The 22,761-nt window shown below is 35.8% G+C and overlaps 1 protein-coding gene across 1 annotated transcript in view; it reads left to right on the forward strand.

The window, feature by feature from the left end:
- The window catches only part of LOC115216258, a 257,640-nt gene that overhangs the window by 90,200 nt on the left and 144,679 nt on the right, over window positions 1–22,761 (forward strand). The window contains exons 3-10 of the mRNA XM_036506965.1: window positions 3,050–3,131; window positions 4,593–4,687; window positions 10,931–11,149; window positions 13,988–14,083; window positions 16,330–16,463; window positions 17,945–18,152; window positions 19,172–19,308; window positions 20,929–21,136. Of these exons, the coding sequence (XP_036362858.1) occupies window positions 3,050–3,131; window positions 4,593–4,687; window positions 10,931–11,149; window positions 13,988–14,083; window positions 16,330–16,463; window positions 17,945–18,152; window positions 19,172–19,308; window positions 20,929–21,136 (1,179 nt within the window). The remainder of the gene's footprint in view (window positions 1–3,049; window positions 3,132–4,592; window positions 4,688–10,930; window positions 11,150–13,987; window positions 14,084–16,329; window positions 16,464–17,944; window positions 18,153–19,171; window positions 19,309–20,928; window positions 21,137–22,761) is intronic.

Consider the following 22,761-nt stretch of genomic DNA (forward strand, 5'->3'; position numbering starts at 1 on the left):
TTTCGCATCCGGGTTATTATTTAACATTTTATGGCTTGGTTGAGTTAATATCGTTTGGAGTGGAAGTTGTGGGTGTTTCTATCTCTAACAATATTTATATATATATATATATGTGTGTGTGTGTGTGTGTGTGTGTGTGGTGTGTGTGTGTGTATGCATGTATGTATGTATATTCTTTTATTTGTTTCAGTCATTTGACTGCAGCCATGCTGGAGCACCGCCTTTAGTCCAGCAAATCGACCGCAGGACTTATTCTTTGTAAGCCTAGTACTTATTCTATCGGACTCTTTTGCCGAATCGCTAAGTTATGAGGACGTAAACACCCCAGCATTGGTTGTCAAGCGATGTTGTGGGGACGAACACAGACACACAAACACACACACGCATACACACACACACACACACAAATATATATATATATATATAATATATATATATATATATATATATACGATGGGCTTCTTTCAGTTTCCATCTACCAAATTCACTCACACGGCTTTGGCCCGAGGCTATAATCGAAGACACTTGCCCATGGTGTCACGCAATGAGACTGAACCCGAAACCATGTGGTTCGTAAGCAAACTACTTACCATACAGCCACTCCTGCGCCCATGTCATACAGCGAAACCTGCGCTTATATATTATATGTGTGTGTCTGTGTGCATGTATGTGTGTGTGTGTGTGTGTGTGTGTGTGTGTGTGTGTGTGTGTGTATACATTCCGACACATATATTAGGTATGCAAATATAAATACACTCCTAAACCCGCATACATGTATTGGTTATGTTAAACGAATCGAAAATCTCAATCTTTTCCATTCTTAACTAAATTAAGGTTAGCGTATTTGTGTTCTGTCTACATTCGTGACAGGTGATCAGTGAAATGAAATGCCCATATAATGATCTTTTCCTATTTTTAACCATGTTTATTAGTTTTAATTATTACTGTGCTAAAAAGATATTACATAATGACATCATCGACAAGCAGCATAACATTTGAGTATGTGCTTCAGAGAGTTTTAATAGGGTTAGCTGACGTATTAATAAAAAAATATGCATTGATTAAACGGTTGAAATACACAACAACCCTACTACTGAAATTTGCAACATAGCTGCTAGAGTTCAAGTCTGCGAGATCAGTCTATTTAGTTTGAATTGAAAATATCAAACACAAATCTACAGATACACACATTGATAGAAAACCGTCTGATATAGATATACGTGTGTGTGTGTGTGTCAGTAGGTGTTCGTATGTGTGCATCTGTCTGTGTTTGTGTTTGTGGGTGTGTATGTTGTGTGTGTTTGTGTGTGTATGTGTGTTTGTGCGTTTGTATGTGTATGTGTGTATGAGTGTGGTTGTGCTTATGTGTGTGTGCGTTTGTTTACCTCACCCTACTTGGCAATTCCACAGAAACAGAAAGATAGAATAAGTACCAGAGTTTAAAAAAAAGAACAAATGTATTGAGGCCGATTTGTTCGACCAAACTCTTCAAGACGATGCCCCAGCATGACCGCAGTCTAATAACAAACAATTAAGAACGATAAACCCTAAAATATATTTGTGTATAGGCGCAGAAGTGGTTGTGTGGTAAGTTGTTTGCTTACCAGACACATGGTTCCGGGTTCAGCCCCACTGTGTGGAAACTTGGGCAAGTGGCTTCTACTATAGCCTCGGGCCGACCAAAGCCTTGTGAGTGGATTTGGTAGACGGAAACCGAAAGAAGCCTGTCGTGTATATATATATATATATATATATATATATATATATGTGTGTGTGTGTGTGTGTGTGTGTGTGTGTGTGTGTGTGTATGTATGTATGTATGTATGTATGTATGCGTGTGTGTATGTTTGTGTGTCTGTGTTCGTTCCCCCAACATCGCTTGACAACCGATAGTGGTGTTTTTAAGTCCCCGTAACTTAGCGGTCCAGCAAAAAGTGACCGATAGAATAAGTACAAGGCTTACAAAGAATAAGTTCTGCGATCGATTTGCTGTCTAAAGGCAGTGACCCACTATGGCCGCAATCAAATGACTGAAACAAGTAAAAAGAATAAAAAAAGAATGTGCATGTATTTATTTATTTATATATATATATGTATATATATATATATATATATATAGCCCGGCGTTGCTCGGGTTTGTAAGGGAAATAACTATATAAGCATTTTTAGAGAGTTATAGCCCAAAAATAGCAAAAAATACATTAAAAATGGAAAAAAATTATGGTAAATTTTTTTTTAAATCGTTGACTCGTAGACATTTTTAGAGAGTTACTTCCCTTATATAATAGCGAAAAAATGCATTAAAATGAAAAAATTATGGTAATTTTTTTTTTTAATCGTAGACTCATCGTAGACGCGCGCTAATACCCAGAAGGGCTCGATATGAATCACGACTATAAGATACCCGGTTTTGGTTAAACTGCACCGCAAAATGTGGGAGTAGTTAGGAATCTAAATCGTAGGAGACAGACACACAACTTCACTTTTATATATTAAGATATATATATATATATATATATATACATATATATACATACATACACACATACATGCATACATACATGCATGCATACATACATACATGCATGCATGCATACATACATACATGCATGCATACATACATACATACATGCATACATACATACATACATACATACATACATACATACATACATACATACATACATACATACATACATACATACATGCGTGTGTATGTGTGTGTGTTAGTCTGCTGTTGTATAATATTGATTGCTATTCCTAGCATGTCGAACGACTGCGTAGGTGCTCCTCGATGGACCCATATGATAGATACTAAGCGGATGATAGATGAAACTCCATTTAGATAAAATGCTCTCCAGTTGTAGGTAATAGTCCTCTGAACTTCTCCTTCCCATTCTATACTTCTACTCATTCTATACAGACGAAATAATATGCCTTCAATTTATTTCTGTTTTAAAAACAGTGAGCCATTTTGCCTCTATAAAAAAATCCGCAGCATTTACAATCCAAGATTTTAATGTATTTCATTCTTTGTCTCTATTTTCAGAATGGTTCAACATTGGATATATGTGTTACCATATCGTTGAAAAGCAAATGCCATGGGATTTGGCTGATGACTCATGTAAAAGGTAACATAGACGTTAATAGTAGCCATATATACATATCTATTGTCACTAAATCAAAATGTCTCCCAAATTAATATATTGTTTGTTTCAGTTGGATGAATTATCTTTTGCTTGTTTGAATTACTGGACTGCAATGATGGCGGGGCACCACTTTGAAAAGTTTAGTCAAACAAATCGCCCCCAGTATTTATTTTTTAAGCCTGGCTCTTATTCAGAAGCGCTAGGTTTCAGGGAATGTAAACCAAAACCGGTAGTCAAGAACTGTGGGGCGACAAACAACACATCTTATAGAAGAAACAGCTGTAAGCTAACGAAGTTCATTACACAGGCGCAGGAGTGGCATTCTTCGGAATAAGCCTAAATAAACAATCCGCGTGGCCAATTTTCTTAGAGGAAATATACTCCATCTTAAACATCTTCAACAATATCGTACGCCAACGCTGCAATCTATTTGCAGTATGAGTAGGAATTCCTCTCTTCGACTCAAAAATTGATAATAATGGTCGGTGATTTAGTTTGTAGCCTAAACATTTTACCGTACAAAAATCTGTGAAATTTCTTCACAAAAATAATCGCAAGAGCTTCTTTCTCTATTTGACTATAGTTTTTTTTTTCTGCTGCTATCAGAGAACGTGAGGCATGAACCACTGCCTTCATATTCCCGTCTTTATATTTGTGTAGTATTACTATGCCTAAGCTGTATTCAGAAGCATCAGAAGTTACAACAATCTCCACTGCAAGATCGAAATGAGCCTGCGACAAATCCAGTATTAATATTTTCTAATACCGTCAAACGCCTTTTGACAATTATTTGACCAAATTCGACTTCACATCTTTTTTAACAAATTATTTAGTAGAGCTCTCAAATTATACATGTTTGGTATGTAATTTTGATAATAATTCGCTAGACCTAGAAAAGTTTGTAAGGTCGTTATATTATCGGAGGAGGCATATTTTAATTGCGTCTCCATTCGATGGGTCCGGTCATTTTCCATTTCTATCAATAATTTGTCCTAAATAATTTGTCCTAAATTTTAGGCAAAAAAAACTCACATTTCTCCTCACTCATTGTGAAACTGTAATCTCTTATTTTTTCAAAAACACACTTCAGTCGTTTGGTATTTAGACAGCGTGTAACATATCCCAGGGCCCCAATCATTACAAGTATAAACCTTAACTTGTAATCTGGATAGAGTAACTGCACATTTCTCAATAGTTCAACGTAGGTATTCTCTTTTTTATTCATCTTCAGCTTTATGTTAACATCCACTTGGCAGCTGATTTCCACAACTGTACACTTCTCTATCTGTTTCTCTTCTCTGTCCCAAATCCTTATATGAGGTCTCTGTCTGTCTATCTGTCTGTCTGTCTGTCTATTTGTATGTATGTATGTATGTGTATTTCTGAATCTGAAATTTGTTGTAATTATGAGTATTATTATCATGCATTTCTTCAATGTTGTAGGCTCCATTCCAATTTGGTAATGATAGATGATTACTGGACAAATATGGACATATCAGAAGCAGTCAAGAAAAAAGGACATGACGAATATTGGATCGGTAAGTAAACATTCACTTAACATTGCTGGGGTTTTTTTCTATGTGAGTGAGAAACAATAATGGATCTCCGTTAGTTCGACGATGAAGATTCTACCTTTTGATTAACTGACTTACTTGCTTGGTGAATTAGCCCTTGGTGGCTGAGCATTCCACGATCAGGTGTACCCTTAACACATTTCTTAACGCAATTCTTAACAGAACTTGCATGACACGATGCGTGATAATGTTGGATCTTTGAATCACAAATACAATCCATCCGACGGGCTTCTGCGCAATTTCCGTCTATCACAAAGCTTGGGCTGACCCGAAGCTATAGTAAAAGACACTTGCCTAAGATGCCGCGTAGTGAGATCAAACTCGAAACTTCTTGGTTGCAAAATGTTTATCTTATTCATTTGGCCATTTTAAATCCACTTACAATAGGAAGGACCCACCAGAAACACCCACGCTCCAGGAGGCGACGCTGATCACGAAGAAATATTGTCTTGCTCCTACCCAAACAAAAACAGTATTACAAAGTGAGCTACATAGAACATCTCAAGAAATACAACGGGTTCGTTAACCTTCATAGAACTGGGCCCATGAATCTAACTTTACCCGCCACTTGGGCCTCCGAGAAAAAATATAAATTGTTAGAGATACAGCTCAAGAGTCTGCAGGAAAACTAATGGACAGAATCAGCGCGTCTTCTTTTTCTGTGTGCGTTGTTTATTGCCACTTTACCGGGAATCCGGTAGAGATGACGTTTGAACTATTGGGTTGTCCGGAAAGTTCGTGCCGATTTATAGTAGCTTACATTTCGACTTATTTTAGAAAATGGTTGAGTTCATGAAATAGAATTTGACTACACCTCCTTTTAGAGCACAGTTCAAGCTATCTTTTCGTGGAAGAAGGTTTATGTTCCTATAACCTGTGTTAATTCTGTAACCCTTTAAAATGGAAGATAAGAAAGTTCATTTTCGGCACTTGATGCTTTGGGAACCAGGCAAAAATTGCTGCAGCTCGGCTGGGATGTGTTACCCCACCCTGTATATTCACCAGATATTGCTCCTTCGGATTTCCACTTATTCAGGTCTCTGCAGAATAGTCTTAATGGTAAAAATTTCAATTCCTTGGATGACGTAAAAAGATACCTTGATGAATTCTTTGCCTTGAAACCACCTCAATTCTGGGAAGAGGGTATTTTCAAGTTAAAGGGAAGATGGAGACGCATTGTGCAACAACATGGTTCATATTTGATTGATTAAAAATGTAATGGCACGTATTTATTGACCTTTTCCTTTTCTTTAAAAATTGGCACGAACTTTCCGGACAACCCAATATTAACGCTATAGTGGGAAGACAGCGTGACAGTGTCAATAAGTTTGTTGGTAATTATCTTTTACTAACAAAAAGGGAGAAAAATTAGGTTTCAAAATCATGCTTGAATGGATTTCAGCGAGGACTGGGGTTGAGAGAATAGAATTAAACAGGAGTTACTGGACATCATTTGATTTGCTAAATAAAAATAAATGATATAAATAATTTGTCTAACTTTCACATACAAAAGATTGCCTACTCACTTGTATCTCTAACCATAGGCTATAATTAATATCTCAACAGTCACTTGCTATTGTCCCTCTACATTTAGTTTTTTCATCAGTATGCGTGTGTGTCTGTGTCTCATTGTGTGTGTGTGTGTGTTGTGTGTGTGTGTGTGTGTGTGTGTGTGTGTGTGTAATTGCTAGGTTAGCATTTTTCAGTAGAGATTTCTGATACATCTCCAAAATTGTTGACACTGTTAAAAGTACAGCTGAAGTCGTTTAACCTTCAGTTTTCTTATAAAAGAGAGACATGCATCCTTCTTACTCTCTCTCCGTCTATCTACGTCTCTCTTCCACCCTTTCTCCCTCTCTCTCTCTCTCTCTCTCTCTCTCTCTCTCGGCGACTTCCTCACCCTTTTTCTTCTGTCTCATTTCCATTTCTTTCTCACTCTTTCTCTCTTTCCTTCTCTGCATTATGTCCTCCCTCTCTAAAGTTACTACCATCAACACTGTTCTGTTTATGCTGTACTCATTTGCCCGCGTACACTCTTTTCGCAACCAGCGCACAAAAGAGATTATCGTGCAGACAAAAAAATTAATATCTGTTCAAAATGGTAGTTACGTAAAATAAAGCAATAATTAATAATTGCAATTTTTCCACATTCAGCACACTCATAATTTTGTGTAAAAGACAGAAAATTGCACTATATAAGATTGTCGCGCATAGAGCCTTCAAAAAATTAATAAGAACATTGCACCACCGACACTACCACAAGCAAATGCATTCCTGTCATGGCTATTCCATCTATTCTCGTATAGTTTGTCCCAGATTACATTACGCAGTCGTTATTTTATCGAGTCCGTAAGTATGAAAGGCAGAGTCGATCTGGATGAGATTTGAATTCATGTCACAAGGAAATATGATTAAATGGCCTATTAGACATTTTTACCAAAAGCTCTAATGTTACTGCACATATGTGTGTGTGTTATATAATATGTATATATTATATATATACATATATGTATCATACACTTACACACATAGACATTAATATAGAGAGACATGTATGTATGTGTATGTATATATATATACTTTATAATCAGGATTCAGCAAAGATTTGCTTCACCACATACCGAAGTTTAGAAATAGCAGTCAAAAAATCTTAGCTATTCTTTCTACTTTAAAAGGGACTCCCAGAAAAACCAAAGTACTTGAACACAATCCACGCAGGCAAAAGGGTAAAATAACGAAAATCAATCGATATTAGGTTACCTATTAGGTTTTTCTGGGAATCCCTTTTAAAGTAGAAGGAATAGCTAAGATTTTTTGACTGCTATTTCTAAACTTCGGTATGTGAAGAAGCAAATCTTTGCTGAACCCTGATTATAAAGTATTACTTAAGCTTACCATGAAATGGTCTTTTTCATGCCGAATTCTACTTGGTGAAATTACTGATTATTTCTTAATTAATTAATTTTACCATTTATTATATATATATATATATATATATACATGTATGTACGTAAGATATGGATCTCCATTTTTAGAAAAACATAGACCCTGTTTCAACCAAGCACAGGCATAAGCAACCCCTAACAATCTGCCCCCAAACCCCAAGTTTAACTGCTGGAGAAAATCGAAAACTCTGACTATATAAGCATTACCTCTTGAGCAGGCTTTACATTGATTGTAAAATCCAACATTGCTTGGAATACGCTGGAACTGTCTTTGTTCCCCTTCGATCAAGAGCATTTCAATATCCCTCTATCCTACATAAAAATCTCCGCCTCAATGACTAAGCTAATTGCTGAAGAAGATAGTCTAATCGACCGAATTAAACTCCAGCATATTACTGGTATTGAGTAAACCCGGTGAGAGTCTGATCCGGCAACCACTATAAGGCAACACAAGAGAATTTGTAGGTAAAAATAAGTTTGATTTCTAGGGTTGTGTCCTAAACACAGACAGTTTGATTCTTCTTGGTCGTCATACATATTGACTACAACGAAATCTACTGGATATTATCCCGGATACTTAGATCATGAGCTTACAATAGATAATAGATAAAGGCATTTTGAACTCCGTGCTATGAAAGGGTAGAGCGTTGTAAAACATGAATGACGTCACTCTATTGTCGCCTCCAATTCATGGTTTATTAATAATACTCACGAAAAGTTGTACGTACCAATGCTCAGCAACATATTTAAAAATTATAAATAGAATTTATTTAGCCATGCTTACAGATATCAAAGGTATTATTTTTAGTTTTGTGGCGCCAAAGATCTTACTGTTAACATATCAACTTTGTCGTCCTGTATCTAGGTATGTCTGAGTAAATTGCTGTCGTGTATACGTATATTTTATGTGAATATATACGTGCGTATGTGTCTACCTATGTGCGTATGCATTTATTATATTAACAAAAACTGCAGTTTGATAGAAATACAAAACACGATATAGGTTAGGCTAAATTTAGAAGTTAAACAATGTTAAATATGATTTAAGACTTATCTACGTTATGCTATGAATTAATAGGGAGCGAGGAGAATAAAGTTTTCGTAAATTATTAGTTGAGCAATGAAGGTAAATTCAAATAAATCACATAAAAATCATATCACAAAATCGTTTTGTTAAGAACTATGTTCGATCTACAGTTCAATATATTTTAGCCATTCACAAATCCCCTAAGATTTGTGAACTCAAAAACCTCAAGCTACATACTATGTTTTACATGCAATTACACCCCTCAGTTCAACCGATTCTCCTTTTTGCTATCCTTATTGGCACACATTGATGAATTTATCACAATCTTTCCTTTCTCAAAGACATCACTCTAAAAAAGTGTGGTTAGTTTCGTAGAAATAAAAGTTCTGTATTACTACGAGCGATACGCACTAAAACGGGACATTCTAGAAGGTTTAACAAGCGTCTTCTTCAGGCAGAGCCTGTTTCTCTAATACAATATCAACATTATTTTATCAAACATTAAACAACTAGGCGCAGACGTGGCTGTGTGGTAAGAAGATTGCTTCCTAACTACATGGTTCCCGATCCAATCCCACTGCGTGACATTTTGATCCAGTATCTTCTACTATAGCCCCAAGATGACAAAGTCTTGTGGGTGGGTTTGCGACACGAAAACTGAAAAAAGCCCTTCATGTATGTGTGTGTGTTTCTCTGTGTGTGTGCGTGCGTGTGTGTGTGTGTGTATTTCTTCGTGTCTGTGTTCATCACCCCACCTCCCCCGTTTGACAATCGGCAAAAAAGATCGATAAATAAGTACAAAGCTTGAAGTTCTTTAGACAATTCGATCGACTAAAATTATTGTTGCCCCAACATAGCCATACATACATGCATGCATGCCTAAATAATGCATATATACATACATATACATATAGTTATATACATATATACTTAGACGCACATACACACGTGTGTATGTATATATGTATATATATATGTATATATACATATATATATATATATGAAAATTAACAGAATGAGATAATAAATACAAGGCTGTGAATAGTTTTCAGAACATTTATAAAGAGAAGGTCTTACAGTTGTTTCTGGGATATTTTATATATCCCTTCATCAGAGAAGTTGCGAGAAAATGTTTAGGTAGTAGTTATTATTGAGAAGTTATGAAATGTATGTATGCATGTATATAGGAGGAGAATTCACAAAAAAAACAAAAGACGAAGACAGGTGGTGTAGACAACAAACAGATGTATTAGTATAACGCTTGAGAGGTGAAAAACTCTTTAACATTTCGAGCCTACGCTCTTCCACAGAAAGGAACACAGAAAGAAACAAGGAGAGAAAATAAAGAATGTGTAGTGGCTAGCGATCTATCATGGGTATGTATGTATGTATGTATGTATGTATGTATGTACGTATGTATGTATGTATGAATGATGTATGTAGAATATAATATAATATAAAGTCAGGAGGTATGACATGAATATATTTTACCAATTGATATCCATAAAATTATTACTCCTAATGAAATTATCACTGCTAATTCGATTTACTCGATTTCAACTGCATGGGATTACACGTTACACCCATCTGTATTGGTTTACTATGTGGTTTGTAGCCTGTGTGTGTAGGATGTGAGTGTGTATACATATGTATGTGTGTGTTTGTGTGTGTGTGTGTGTGTGTGTGTGTGTGTGTGTGTGTGTGTGTGTGCATGTGTGCTTGTACGTTATTGTTCAGTTTTATTTCAAGATTTTTTTGCCAATAGAGGGAGAGCCACTTTCTAACCTAGATCCAAGGCTCCTTCATTGGAATTTCAACATCAACAACAGGGAATTTTTGTTTCTATGTAAGTATGTATGTGTGCAGATTTGTATGTTTTTCTTTATGTATGCATTCTCGTACATACAGTTGCATATCTAGACATGCTGATATATATTTAAATGATAAACTTCTGGAAAGTTTTACAGATTTTACAATTCCAGTGATTGCTTAGATCTGTAGTTTTCTAATTATCTTTTCCTTTCTGGTTTTGAGGAGTCTAATTTCTCAAGATTGGTATTTAGGTAGTGTGTTACATATCCCTATGTATGTATGTATGTATGTATGTATGTATGTATGTATGTATGTATGTATGTATGTATGTATGTATGTATGTATGTACGTATGTATGTATGTATGTATGAGTATAGCATTAATTTTCGTTATCTAAAACAACAAATCATATTTATATTTCAGGATTCAATCGTTTAGGCGCCACCCACTCAAATGAAACGGCGTATTGGGGAAAGGATTCTCTTAGCAATACCCAGACTGGTTTCTGGAACAACTACCAACCCAATGTGCAGGAAGGAAAATGTAGTGCAGTTAGCCAACTCGGACAAAGCTACAAGTGGTCGTTTGCTAAATGTGACCTAGCTAAGGTCTTCGTCTGTGAAATGACAGCCTGTTCAAAAGGTTTGTTATTAATTCCAACTATTTTCCGTATTTTTGTCTTAATTTGTATCTGGATTTCGTTACTCTTTTGTTGTAGTCTTTGTTTCACGTTTTGATTTATTTCTTGGCATACTTAAAGTGCATATCTGTAAATAACCACTTAAAAACTACAAGCTATTTAGTCTCAGACACGTACTGGTCTCCTTTGTTTTACGAATGTATATATATATAAATCAATCACAAAAGAAAATAAATAGAATGATGAGATTTGATTATTGGGCTCGGCTTAAACAACTGAAGCTCTATTCTCTGCCACACCGCCTTGAGCGATATATTATTTGCACCATGTGGAAAATATTCCACCAGTATTATCCAAATCATATCGGTATTATGTTTAGAATTCACCCAAGACTAGACCCTCGGCCAATGCGTACCCTACAAATGTCGAGATCAAATCACATAAGAACATTGCGACACAATTTTTTCACTGCAAATGGACCTGGACTTTTCGATGTAATCCCGAAAGAAATTAGAGTAGGAAAAGATCCCACAACTTTCGAAGGGTACCTGGAAAATTCCTCCAGTAAATTCCGGATAAACCACGTACATCTGGATACGTCTCGACTAACAACAACTTTCTGCATGAGTGGTCCATGGTGTCCCGAAATAATTAACTAAGACTTTTCCAGATGGTGGTATTGAGTTAGTCATGGCGTGGGCCGATAAGTTAGTAATTTACATATATGTGTATGTGTGTGTGTGTATCTATATATATATATATATATATATATATATATATATATATAGAGAGAGAGAGAGAGAGAGAGAGAGAGACATACATACATACATATGTATACATATTACATATATATATAATATATATATATATATTATATATATATATATATATTATATATATATATATATATATATATATATATATATATATATATATATATATATATATATATACGCACACACATACACACAGAACCACGCCAATAAATTAGCAACGCAATTTAGGATTTCTCGGTTTTCTTTGAATCGATTTTGATAACACTTTTCCCTGCTGGTTTGCACACTATGGCAACACCATTATTATGTTTTCATTATTCTGTGTAATGGCCTTTCTTTTTTATTTCAGATTCTTTAGTCTTTGGGTGAACCATGCTAATAGCATTTGAATGAAAATAGCCCATCTGAGCATCAGTTTTCACCCCTAAGCTATTACTGCGGTTCTGGTCGTAGATGGATAGATAGACAGACAGACAGATAGATAGATAGATAGATAGATAGATAGATAGATAGATAGATAGATAGATAGATAGATAGATAGATAGATAGATAGATAGATAGATAGATAGATAGATAGATAAGAATGTGTGTCACACCATTGCTTTTGTTTGACATAAAGAAACATTTTTAGCAAACTCTCATGTACCATTCATGAATACCGCAACACAATACATGTCAGTATCACAGTTATGTCAGTGACTCATTTAAAACTCGTACACAAACGTGTCTGCCTACACTCTCATGGAAAAGGCCTGATTGATTTCATTTGTCACGGTAGTGCATCACGATAAAATATCCGAAACCATTTAATATACTATAGATCCTGTCTTTATTGTCATAGTTTTTATTTTACTGTCTTGTTACTATTATTATCGGGACTTATACATGGTCGAGCTTGATATATCTCTTTACAGATGAATTATATAGGCTGTATTCTATTTCATCTCTTACCCATACATTTACCGCGAATATCAACTTTATTTTACATCCTATATCAGTTGATAAAACAAACCACCTGTCAAAAACTGAGGTCAATTTAATTGAAGTTTCCTAAGATTCTTAAAACAAGAAACTGCAGCTAGAAAATTCTAAGAAATCATGTCAGAGCTGGCTGCGCGTTAAAAATATACAGAGTGTTCATATATTATCTTGACAAGTTCCACAATTCAAATGTTGACATTGTAAAGATATGGACATGATGCACTCACAGTTACAAAACTCTTGCTGGAATCAGTGATACCATGTATCAACAACTTTGTAAAACATAACGATGAACAATGCCACATTGTTGTTTGTTCCTTCTCCAGCCACTACTGGCTCATAAGGGCCGGTTTCATGGTTTCCTTGGTGTATAGGTTCCCCACCTGGACGGGACGACGGTCCGTCGCAGGTGAGCTGCAAGATGCAGGAGGAAAGAGTGAGAGAAAGTTGTGGCGAAAGAGTCAGCAGAAGTTCGCCATTACCTTCTGCCGGAGCCGCGCGGAGCTTAGATGTTTCGCTCATAAACACACACATCCTGCTCTAACTACTAGGCCATGTGCCTCCACTACTTGGTGAGGATAGTGAATGTTGGACACCTTGCGGGATAAAATACAAGACCCGTCAAAGTGCGGAAGAACTGAGAAGGGTCAACAGCCATGAAGTATGCAAAGCTGTGTGGGTGTATTTTGTGTTGTGTGTGCATTCTTAAGTGTATTTTTTAAATGAATTTTTATGAATGATTTTATGTGTATTATGTGAATGGTAATTTTTTCTATGAATGTATATATTTTTATATTTTTATTTCTATTGTGAATATATATATTTATATTTTTTTATCTTGTTCAGTGTGTGTGATGATGTGTATTCAATATTACTAATTTTGTGGTTGTTAATGTGTCAGTGTGATTTACATTTTAATAGTTTATGGATCTCATAATTGTATTTAAGGTGCCACGCATTGGGATTGAACCCGGGGCCCATGCGATTTGGAAGGAAACTCCTTATCACATAGGCACTTCTGCGCCTTGTATATAGTCTGAAATGATTGCAATCGTAATAATATTTCTATTTCTGTTTCAACAGATACGTTTAGATGCAACAATGGACGGTGTATAAGCAAACAATTGCTCTGTGACGGAACTGACGACTGCGGGGACAGTACAGATGAAGTCAGTTGTGGTGAGTTAAATATTCAGACTGGATATTTCTTGTTTTTACATTTCCTTATTTATTTCCTTAATTATTTATTTATTTATTTATTTATTTATGAGGATTAAACCAAGACCTTATCTACACGCATATATGCTTACATACACTAGGGATACCTACATATGTAAATACATGCGCATATTCAAATACATACAGTGTTGACGATGGAAGCTTTCAGGGGCTTTTTTCCAGTCAACTGAACTACTTCCTCGTTAAAGTAACCAGTAATTAGCTGAGGATTCCAAAGACAAATCTCAAACAGAACCAGCGTGACACAATATGTAACAACGATGCATCATTGAATATATATATATATATATATATATTATATATATATATATATATTATATCAAATTAGAGATAAAACCACTATTAGGCAAATCATACAATGAAAAACTTAAGCCAATACATAAGATTAATTAATTTATATTATTTTAAATATATATCAAAATTATTAAAAAAAGATAATTAGTATAATATATATATTCCAAGAAAGTTAGATGCCCATAACATTAATTAAAATTAAAAGATTGGTAATGTTAATGAAGGTGTATGCACGTTGGGAATCGATGAATAAAAATAAAATTCAAAGATGACAGACAAATCAAAAATTAGTAAAAGAGTTAAATATAGTGAAATTATAAAGCCCAGGGATGAAGAAAAAATTATGATAATGCACAATGGAAGCTAGATATCATGAATGAATTAGTGAAAAGATCTAGAAAGTTAAACTAATATATATACGTATGGCTGTGTAGCAAGAAGTTTGCTTCCCAACCACACGGTTCCGGGTTCAGTACCTGTGCGTAGGATCTTAGGCAAGTGTCTTCTGCTATACCCTCGGGCCAATCAAAACTTTGTGAGTGGATTTGGTACATGCAAACTGAAAGAAGACCGTTCTGTATATATATATATATATGTGTGTGTGTGTGTGTGTGTGTGTGTGTGTGTGTGTGTGTGTGTGTGTGTGTGTGTGTGTGTGTGTGCGTGTGTGTGTGTGTGTGTGTGTGCGTGTGTGTGTGAGTCTTTGTGTCTGTGTTTGTGACCTCATCACCGCTTGACAACCGTTGCTAGTCTGTTTATGTTTCCGTAACTTAGCGGATCGACAAAAAGACTGTTAGAACAAGTATTTGGCTTCAAAAAGTAAGTCCTGGGGTCGATTTGTTCGACTAAAACCCTTCAAGGAAGTGCTCCAGTATGGCCGCTGTCAAATAAAAGTATATTATTACTGTATGTATAACTCCAAAGTGCGAGAATAGAAGGCCTAATGGTGTTCAATTAATGACCAGAGCGTTGTAACTGAATGAATATTCGATTAATTATAATCTAGGTGGGATGCGTTAAATATGAATTAATAGAAAGAATAAAAATCTATAAAATAAATAAGAGGATACGATGATACTGCAGATGTGCTAATTTAATTAAGTGAGTTCATATGATGTCTAAACAATATATTAGTAAGAATCAGAGATAATTGTTTCATTGCAATTAGACCTGTGATACAATTTGAATGACCTTAAAAATTATGGATACACATAGAGAAAGCTTCGAATTGTTTGTTTAATAATTGTGCGGGGTTATGTGATAGTATCTATACAAACCCTATCGATGCAAAGCCATAGCGTTCTGTGTCATTTTCTTCACAGTTACCTAAATAGTACGTTCACCAGCTCATAGTTAGAAGGTGGCGAACTAGGCAAATTCACAAAACAACTGAAAGCATGAAACAGATGGTGCTGGGTGGCATAGAGAGACATATTACCCCACCTGATTTTATATGTGCCTTAGTTATGTAATTTGTTGTTCTATGAAACTGCACGTCTGTGGGGCAAGTATTTCATTATGGATTTCACTTGAGATTTGTAGTAGAAATGATATTTGTTACGGATAAGTATCTTCAAACCCTGAAAGGTGAGGCCATTCTTTGCTTCACAGTTCTGGCCATATTGAAGGTATAAGTTCGGTAGTAGAAATCCTCACAGACAGCGTGGCTTGTCCTTTATTATAAGATCAGCAGTTAGCTCTGTACAAAGATGAGGATTGGGGAAAGATTTGGGGCGCATTATTTGTGGATAACGAAAGAGACATTAGCAGAACGGTGGATTTGTTGGTTTGAAGATGTTTTCAATGATTCTATAACTCAGTTGTCTTCTCTTCCAGAAAATGTATCAACTATGAATTTTACATTATTAATCATTTCTTTCTTTCCATTTTAGACCAACAATGTCAGTATTATAGCTCTGGATTAAGCGGATTAATTAAAACTAAAAACTTCCCGAGTGATTACGACAATGGCGCTTTCTGTATGTGGAGAATAGAAGCAGATGTTGGCAATTACGTCAAGTTGACAGTAAGATTATTTTAATATTATGCATCACACATATTAAGTTGAGGTTAACTCTACGTTAAAGCTGTCTAAAGTCATTTAAAACAAATAACGGCCAAATACCAAATTGAAACTATTTTAAACCCGAACAAGACAAAAATTAATGGAAATTATTAGCGTTGCTTTTTATTAAGTTGTTGTTGAACGTTACTTATTCTGGGGGTAGAACCAAAGTTTAAAATATGAAAAACGATTGGGAAGATAAGCAGAGCTAAAAAGAAGGCGATGTTAAATCTAGGTGCATGGGAAGATACTGTCAACATAAAGGACTTAACAATAACCTAAAGAGAGAAACAGTTGAAACCGAGAAAACATGTTAGGTCTTTGTGGGGGTATATTAAGTAGGTAAGGCATACTTAATATTCATGTGTGACTGTCTGGTAGGAAGTTTGCTTCCCAACCACATGGTTCCGAGTTCAGTCCCACTGCGTAGCACCTTGGACAAGTGTCTTCTGCTGTATCTGCCGACCGAGCAAAGCCTTGTGAGTGGATTTATTAGACGAAAATTGAAATCCCGTTGTGTGTTTGTGTGTGTGTTTGTGTGTGCATCTTTGTTTATGTGTTTGTTCTCCACTACTGTTTGACAACAGGAGTTGCTGCGTTTACGTCCACGTAATTTAGCAGTTCGGTAAGAGACTGATAGAATAAGTACCAAATTTAAAAACACAATAAGTACTGGGGTCGATAAATTCGACTAAAAATTCAAGGTGTTGCCCCAACATGGGCGCAGTGTAATGAGGGAAATATGTAAAAGATAAAAAATAAAGCGCTCTTAGAATACATAATTTTGAAATCATGAAGATGTCTAACGTTCTCTGGAACCCTCAGATAAAGAGCTCTGTCCAAAAACATAAAACTTTACCTCTTAATCATGGAAAAGAAATTTATTCTATCTTTAAAAAAAATGAAAGGCCTTGGTAAAACAGATAGGGATTGAAGGACCTTGATATGATACTCTAAACGAGGATATCGTCTGAACTCATTAGTACTTATTCCCCAAATTCAATAAAATAGATCGTAAATCATCATAAATAATAACGATTGCGAAGAATGGGATTATAATGAATAAGACCAGAGAAAACTATATCTGATTTACGGACATATAATTTTTGTTTCTCTTAGCACTTTGATATTATGTTGCTTGATATCGCCTCTGATTTTATACAATTTTGATACAAACTCCCAGTTGAAAAATTATCTTGTAAAAAGCATCCATCAAAATTCCATGCTAATTTATAATCTAAACATCAACTCAATAATGGCGACGTTATCTTTACTAAATCCTTTATTTTTTTCGAAATTAATTGACAAAAGTGAAGTATTTTATCAGAAATAGGCTAAGAAAAGGTCTAAACTTGCTTTACTTCCCTATAAATTTTGCTATTATGTATTTTTGTTTACTTTATCTTGTATTTATTTAATCATTTGTTGATTTGTATTTACAGTTTACCGAATTTCTTACTGAAAATTGTACAGATGTTGTTGAAATATTCGCTGGAGGTGATAGCGAAACAGATTCCATTTTGTTAGCTAAACTCTCAGGAAACATACCTACAAATACTGAATATTTAAGCTACAACAACAAAATGCTTCTCAAATTCACAAGTGACCTCAGTGACACAATGAAAGGGTTTTCTGCAACTTGGACTGCTGGTAAAGTATTTGGTCTAACCATACTGAATCTCTTGAAATCGTATTTATAAGTTTTGGTTCATACCATCATCAGCAACATCGTCATTGTCACCTTTCTCCTTACTATAATTCGTTTCGTGGAGGCACATGGCCTAGTGGTTAGAGCAGCGGACTCGCGGTCGAGGGATCGCAGGTTCGAATCTCAGACCGGGCGATGTGTGTGTTGAGCGAAACACCTAAGCTCCACGCGGCTCCGGCAGAAGGTAATGGCGAACTTCTTCTGACTCTTTCGCCACAACTTTCTCTCACTCTTTCCTCCTGCATCTTGCAGCTCACCTGCGACGGACCGTCGTCCCGTCCAGGTGGGGGAACCTATACGCCAAGGAAACAAGTAAACCGGCCCTTATGAGCCAGGCGTGGCTCGAGAAGGAACAAACAACAACAACAACAACATAATTCGTTTCAAATGTTGGCACAAGGCTAACACGTTAGTGGGGTGGGGCTAAGTTGATTACATCGTTCCCAGTGTTCAACTGGAACTTATTTCATTGATCCGGTAAGGATTAAAAGCAAAGTAAGTCTGGCTGGAGTTTGAACTCAGAACGTAAAGACGTGGGAAACACCGCCAGGCATTTTCCAGATGTGGTAACGATTCTGCCAGTTCGCCGCTTTTCTCGATACTTTTGCCTTTTATGCCTTACATCAGCGAGCTAGTAGAGTTATTTCTTTTTGTTATTTACATTCTGAGATCAAATACCACCAAGGACGACTTTGCCTTCCATTCCCTTCGGGATCGATAAAATTAAGTACCAAGCAAGTAACTCCTTTCCCAAAAAATTGAGGTACAAGGCGAAAATTATTCGCCTTGTACCTGTCAGAATCAATTATTATAATGCCTTAAGGATGTCTATCGATTCTCAGCGTAATCAGAAGACGTCAGACGAAATTTTGACATTGAAACTGTGGTTGTTTATTTATTTAAAGAATATACATATTACAGTGAGTTTTGTTTTCTTCCGATCTTTTATTTTAATTTTTAGTTTCCACTGCTCACTCACACTCTATGTTAACGGCCACTGAAAATGAACAAATACTCAGCTTCAGTGATAATGCGAATCTTCTACATAACACATGGACATTAACAACAAAAGATAGAAGAGAAATAGTCACCCTAATAGTGAGTTATGTACCTTATTTTTCTTACCCAGTGTGCACGAAATTTTCTGGAGTACAATTTTGTTTGAGAATATTGCTTGCAAATTTGTGATTTTATATCTACTTTCTACTTTTCCTGATCGTTCTCAAAACACAACCATGTTATTGTTTTATTTTCCTTTTATATTTTTTCATTGTTTTTATTTACTTTGCTTTCATTTTTTTTACTCGGTAAATAATAAAGTTTCACATATCTAACATGGTGGTTTGAAAAAAATTCGAATCGCTGAGATTATATTAACAATTAGAAAAGGAAACCACCCTCAAGGGACGTTTAGAATTTTTTAAAAACCACAGGCAAAGGAAATTATTTCAGCCATGTTAAACAAGCAGAATTTATTTTTAAAAAAAAGTTTAAAACAAACTGATGAAACAACAGAGATGTTTCGATGTACGATGGTCTTTTCCTTTACTAGTTCAGTTCCATAAGCTTGTTTGTATATCATAGAAGATACGGCTAACGTATTAGTATCAACATTTCGTCAATAGTACTTTTCATCCCATTTCATTTTATTCGATTTCTTCAGAGAAGCTTGCTCACCCCAGTAATTTATCGTTTCTCGTAGGCGAAAGCCTGAGAAAACTAGAAAAAAAAGCAGAAAAACTGTCTATATAAGGGAAAGAAAAAGGTCAATAAATACTTGCAATTACATTTTTAATCAACCAAATATGAACCGTTTTGTTGCACAATGCATCTCCATCTTTCCTTTAACTTGAAAATACCCTCTTCCCAGAATTGAAGTGGTTTCATGGCAAAGAATTCATCAAGGTATCTTTTTACGTCATCAAAGGAATTGAAATTTTTACCACTAAGACTATTCTGCAGAGACCTAAATAACTAGAAATCCGAAGGAGCAATATCTGGTGAATATGGAGGGTGGGGTAACACATCCCAGCCGAGCTGCAGCAATTTTTGTCTGGTTCCGAAAGCATTAAGTGCCGAAAATGAACTTTCTTATCTTCCACTTTAAATGGTCACAGAATTAACACAGGTTATAGGAACATAAACTTTCTTCCACGAAAAGATAGCTTTAAATGGCGGTGTAGTCAAATCCTATTTTATGGACTCAACCATGTTCTAAAATAAGTCGAAATGTAAGCTACTATAAATCGGCACGAACTTTCCAGTAAACCCAATATAATCAAAATGGCTTTCAACTTTTGTGAATTTTTCAACACCATACAGAAGAAATAAGGATTATTTGGTCACAAAATCTTTTTTATTCTCATTAATAAAGCTGTTGGGGTGGAGTCGGAAATTTCGCTAACATTTGAAGGTGGGGCCTGTTTCTGTCTATTCGAGAAATAGAATGAAGGTAATAACATTAGTTACGAATAATAGGACTGATGGGAAAACAACATAGAGAAGATTCTGCATACCAAACTTCACTTAAGTGTGATTATCCTTGTAATTAGTCGACAAAATCTCCCTCAAGTTATTTCCTTTTTATGTTTGTCTCACTATTAATCTTCATTAATCCCGGCAGCATTTCACTTTCTTCATTTCTCGTTTGATACTATATTCTCTATAACTATCAAATATGCTGTTGTTTTGAATCAAATTGCTTTTATATTGTCACAGAAACAAGACATGGTACTTTCCGACAAAGACGAAGTTATTGTGTATGACGGAGATAGTGTTGAATCTCCTATTATTGGTCAATACAAACTCACTGACTTTGGCACTGATGGACCTGATGCAATCATGTCGACTGGACAAAAAATGCACATCCTTTTAAAAACACGGGGATTTGACTCAAATGTCAACGTAAAGTTTTTATACAAACAAGGTAAGACACAGTACATAACAATCTATATATCTATATACGTATGCGTGTGTGTACATGTACAGGAGTGGCTGTGTGGTAAGTAGCTTGCTAACCAACCACATGGTTCCGGGTTCAGTCCCACTGCGTGGCATCTTGGGCAAGTGTCTTCTGCTATAGCCCCGGGCCGACCAATGCCTTGTGAGTGGATTTGGTAGACGGAAACTGAAAGAAGCCTGTCGTATATATGTATATATATATGTGTGTCTGTGTTTGTCCCCCTAGCATTGTTTGACAACCGATGCTGGTGTGTTTACGTCCCCGTCACTTAGCAAAAACGTCCGATAGAATAAGTACTGGGCTTACGAAGAATAAGTCCCGGGGTCGATTTGCTCGACTAAAGGCGGTGCTCCAGCATGGCCGCAGTCAAATGACTGAAACAAGTAAAAGAGTAAAAGAGAGAGTATGTATTTGTGCGTGTGTGTTAATGTTTGTTGTTTATATGCAAATTTGTGTATAAAAACTGTCGAGTACCACATTTATTGTTGCAAGCCTGATGACGAAGTCACAGTCAACCTGTTTTCTCTCTCTTTCTCCCTCTCTCGCGCTATGCTGTTGGACTCATGATCGTAAGGTTGTAGTTTCGATTCTTGGACCAGGCAACGTGCTGTGTTCTTGTGCAAAACACTTCCTTTCACGTTCTTCCAGTTCAATCAGCTGCCAAAATAGTGTTATGCCAAAATACCAAAATGCAACGGATCAGCGTCCCGTCTAGTGGGGTATATATACACCACGAAAATCGGGAAATCGGCGCTATGAGTCTTTATGACATAGGATGGATCTTTATCCTTCGTCCTTTATCCTATAAAGAACCCGTCATATATATATATAGACACACACATGTGTGTGTGTCTGTTTGTATTTGTCTCCACCGTCATCGCTTGACAACTGATGTTAGTGCATTTACGTCCCCGTAACTTTGCGTTTCGGCCAAAGAAAACGATAGAATAAGTACTACACTTACAAAGAATAAATCCTGGGCTCGATTTGTCGGACTAAAGGCGGTGCTCCAGCATGGCCGCAGTCAACTGAATGAAATAAGTAAAAGAATAAAAGAAAAGTAAAAGAAATATATAATACGTTTAAATAGAACTTATGTTACCTTTCAGTAACCCAAGGTTTCATGCTGATAGAGCTCAACAGAGTTCAAATCATAAACGGCAACTCACCTTTGCGGTTCACTAAAATGTTTGAGTGTCATTTGATTTGCGTTTTTGATTATGGTTGAATAAATGTTTATTACTATCAGCCATGTAATTTTGAATTTCAGAAAGGTAATATTAATTCATTTAAGAACAAACGTTTTTTCTGTCTAATCGATGTTGATTATTCATTATTCAAGTTCCTTAGAAGCGTTTGTGTGCGTATGTGTGCGCGTGTATGTGTGCGTATGTGTGTCTGTCTGTGTGTGTGTGATTTAATTTTGTTTCAAGATACATCTGGCAGTTGATTTGAGATGCATTTTAAAAAAACCTTATCCGTCTAAGCGTTGAGAGGACGTTGGTGTTGCCTTGGCGGAGGTTTGCGCTGTCTGAGTGTTCTTGTTTACAACAGAACAATTACATGTTAATGGCCACTCGTCATGTGAT

This window comes from Octopus sinensis, linkage group LG10 (assembly GCF_006345805.1).
Source record: "Octopus sinensis linkage group LG10, ASM634580v1, whole genome shotgun sequence".
Lineage (NCBI taxonomy): Eukaryota > Metazoa > Mollusca > Cephalopoda > Octopoda > Octopodidae > Octopus > Octopus sinensis.